Source organism: Physella acuta, unplaced genomic scaffold, assembly GCF_028476545.2.
Source record: "Physella acuta isolate Inbredline_101_S28 unplaced genomic scaffold, ASM2847654v3 ptg001390l, whole genome shotgun sequence".
Taxonomy (NCBI): Eukaryota; Metazoa; Mollusca; class Gastropoda; family Physidae; genus Physella; species Physella acuta.
In genome coordinates, this window is record NW_026732905.1 from 103,701 (window position 1) to 106,671 (window position 2,971).

The 2,971-nt window shown below is 35.7% G+C and overlaps 1 protein-coding gene across 1 annotated transcript; it reads right to left on the reverse strand.

Annotated features, from left to right (window-relative positions):
• Window positions 1-1,067: 1,067 nt before the first annotated feature.
• LOC131927253 (protein YIPF3-like) lies at window positions 1,068-1,427 on the reverse strand. The gene has a single exon (XM_059283019.1). The coding sequence runs from the start codon at window positions 1,425-1,427 to the stop codon at window positions 1,068-1,070; it is 360 nt and encodes a 119-aa protein (XP_059139002.1).
• Window positions 1,428-2,971: the final 1,544 nt, after the last annotated feature.

Below are 2,971 nucleotides of genomic sequence, written 5' to 3' on the forward strand. Positions count from 1 at the left end.
TGACTTGTGGCAAACGGAGTCCCAGACTAAATCTGGGGCTGTCAGATCGGCTGTTCTGGATATGGACATGGAGGAAATGGAAATGATGGATGATGGGAACAGTGACACTTCTGACTATGACAACAACTTTCACGCCATGAGACAAGACAATCAAGGCGCTGGAGGGAAGGCTAACAAAACATGTGTTGATGATATACGACAAAGGGTGGGAGAAAACGTCACACAGATGGTGTGGCAAGCTGGAACACAGGGTGCTAAAAGGGCTTGGACACTGTACGGGAATATTCATGTGCTGCGTCCTTACTTTGATGTGGAGCCTAAAGAAGTGCAGATGAGACTGCTGAACTCTCTGATCCCCAAAAAACCTTCAGATCAGAGGCAATAAGTGCCTACAGAGCTGTACGGCCCCACAATGGTTGTTCCCACCCTCATAGCTATTCTACTCTACCAGATGAAGACAGCAGAACATGTTAAAGTTTTCATGGCATTTTTCAAGCAGGAAAATTACTTCGAAGGTCTCTACACAAATAGGATTTTGTCAGTTGTGAACTTATTTTTTTGTTTTGTTTTTTACTTTCCCGCCTCAGACATGTATTTTTTTTAATGAAAATTGGTTTATTTGTTATTTACAATTTGTACAAGGAGAAAAACCAGAATAAATTCCACATACTGTTTTCAGTCAGCAATATAAACAAAAAATAATTATTTACTATAGTTTGCAACATACACAATTCTTAGTCATCACACAGTAGAATAAGCATAAAATAAATATTTGTCTATAACTTAGAGCTTATATTATTGTTTTAATCTTTCAGGCATTAATAAGTCCAGTTGAATTTAAATATATATCAATGTTTGAAAAAAAAACACCCAAATGTTAACCGAAGTATTAATTACATTGTTCTTTAAATCAATAATGCCGCTCAAGGTGAACATAGTTTAAGTTGTTGAACATTTTTATGTATGTAATTATTTTATATGAATGGTTGATTGAATAGGTCGATAACATATTAGAAAAATATCTACTTCAATAGAGGCCTAACATATTATGGTGATCTTGTGAAAACTCACATTTGCGAATCAGATTTGTCAGCAATTTCTTCTTTAATACCAGCTACTGGTACCGCCATTTCTTCTTCATTTGCTACTGGCAATGGGACTAAATTCTGATTCAGGGCATCAGAGATTTCCTCAACACTGTTGTGATATGCAAAATGTAAGTAGAGCAGAAACAAGAAGTGTAGAGCAGCTATGGTCCCAATGACAATGAGACGTTCCGTTTTACCTCTGGTTCTTGACATGATGATACCTGCTATCCTTAGAGTAGAGAGACCACCAACGCCAGCCCACAGGCTGTGATCATGTGATGTGTGTATGATGGTGCCCAGAAACAACACCACACAGTGAGCAAACAGGGCATATCCCATCATGGAGAGTATCTGCAGCAGGGTGATGCGCACGTTACACACATAGCAAACAAACCACACCACACAGGAGGCACCAAGCCAATACATGAAACACACACCTATAGCAGAGCCCATCAGAGTACCTACTTATATTTTAAACACCGACTATACATTTATACCAAAATCCTAGATTGCCATAATATAACCATTCGCACAACAAGTTAATTCTGGCATAACACGCTAGTATAAACAACATAAAGGGATACATCGTTACGACACATAAACCAAAATCAGCACGTCTTGATGATGTTCCATCATCATCTGATATTTTGGTTGATATTGTTGGTGACTTGGCTGAATAAAAAACTGTTGTAGATAAGATACTTGGATTTCGTATCAATGTTTCGTATCAATGTTTCGAACACAACAAATATCATTTTTTTTTTGTTTTTAAAATTTAGTACATAATTTCTCAACCACACAATACAACAATGTCTTGTCTATATCTTGTGTTGTTGTATTTATAGTTGTCTACAGAAATGTGTTTACTTCTGTCTTGTCTATGTCTTGTGTGTGTTGTTCTATTTATAGTTGTCTACAGAAATGTGTTTACTTCTGTCTTGCCTATGTCTTGTGTGTGTTGTTCTATTTATAGTTGTCTACAGAAATGTGTTTACTTCTGTCTTGCCTATGTCTTGTGTGTGTTGTTCTATTTATAGTTGTCTACAGAAATGTGTTTACTTCTGTCTTGCCTATGTCTTGTGTGTGTTGTTCTATTTATAGTTGTCTACAGAAATGTGTTTATTTCTGTCTTGCCTATGTCTTGTGTGTGTTGTTCTATTTATAGTTGTCTACAGAAATGTGTTTATTTCTGTCTTGCAGGACGCCGTCACCACGAGCCTACACATACGATCTATTTTTACCACCCTAGTCCAGTCTTCCAGTGTGTAGACCGTCCAGTGGTTGGTTACAACAATATCAACAAAGTAGAAATTATAGAGTTAAAAAATAAAGAAATACAAAAAAAAAAAAAAAAAAAAAACCTTATAACAACACGCTTTTAAATGCACTAAAAATGATTTTAAAAACATCTCAAATATATAAAATGCCTCATGAGCGACCACATGGTAATGGGAAGCGAACATTTGTAATTATATTTCTCCCAATATAACAACCTACCAGAAGCCTACTAGTTTTTGTTATAAAACAATGTATAACATATCTTTAGTGAATGTTCTTCATGTAAAATAAAAAAAAACAACTTTTTTCACGATTTAATTGTGATGACTATCATAGAAAGAAATTGTATGATACGTAATATGCTAATTTTGAAACTTGTGCATTCTAAAAGGGTGCGATTTTTCGGACCTTATAGAAATCTGATCAGTAGTTCTACCAAAAAGTTGTCTACTTTCTTGGTGGGAACATTTAAAAAAAAATCACATTGACTGATTGGGTTCCGTATCCAAGCCACCTGACTGATTAGCTGACGCGCTATCATCGTGACTAGAAACTCTCCATTTAGTTGGTTGAAAATATTTTGGATTTGATAGCCAGCACTTAAA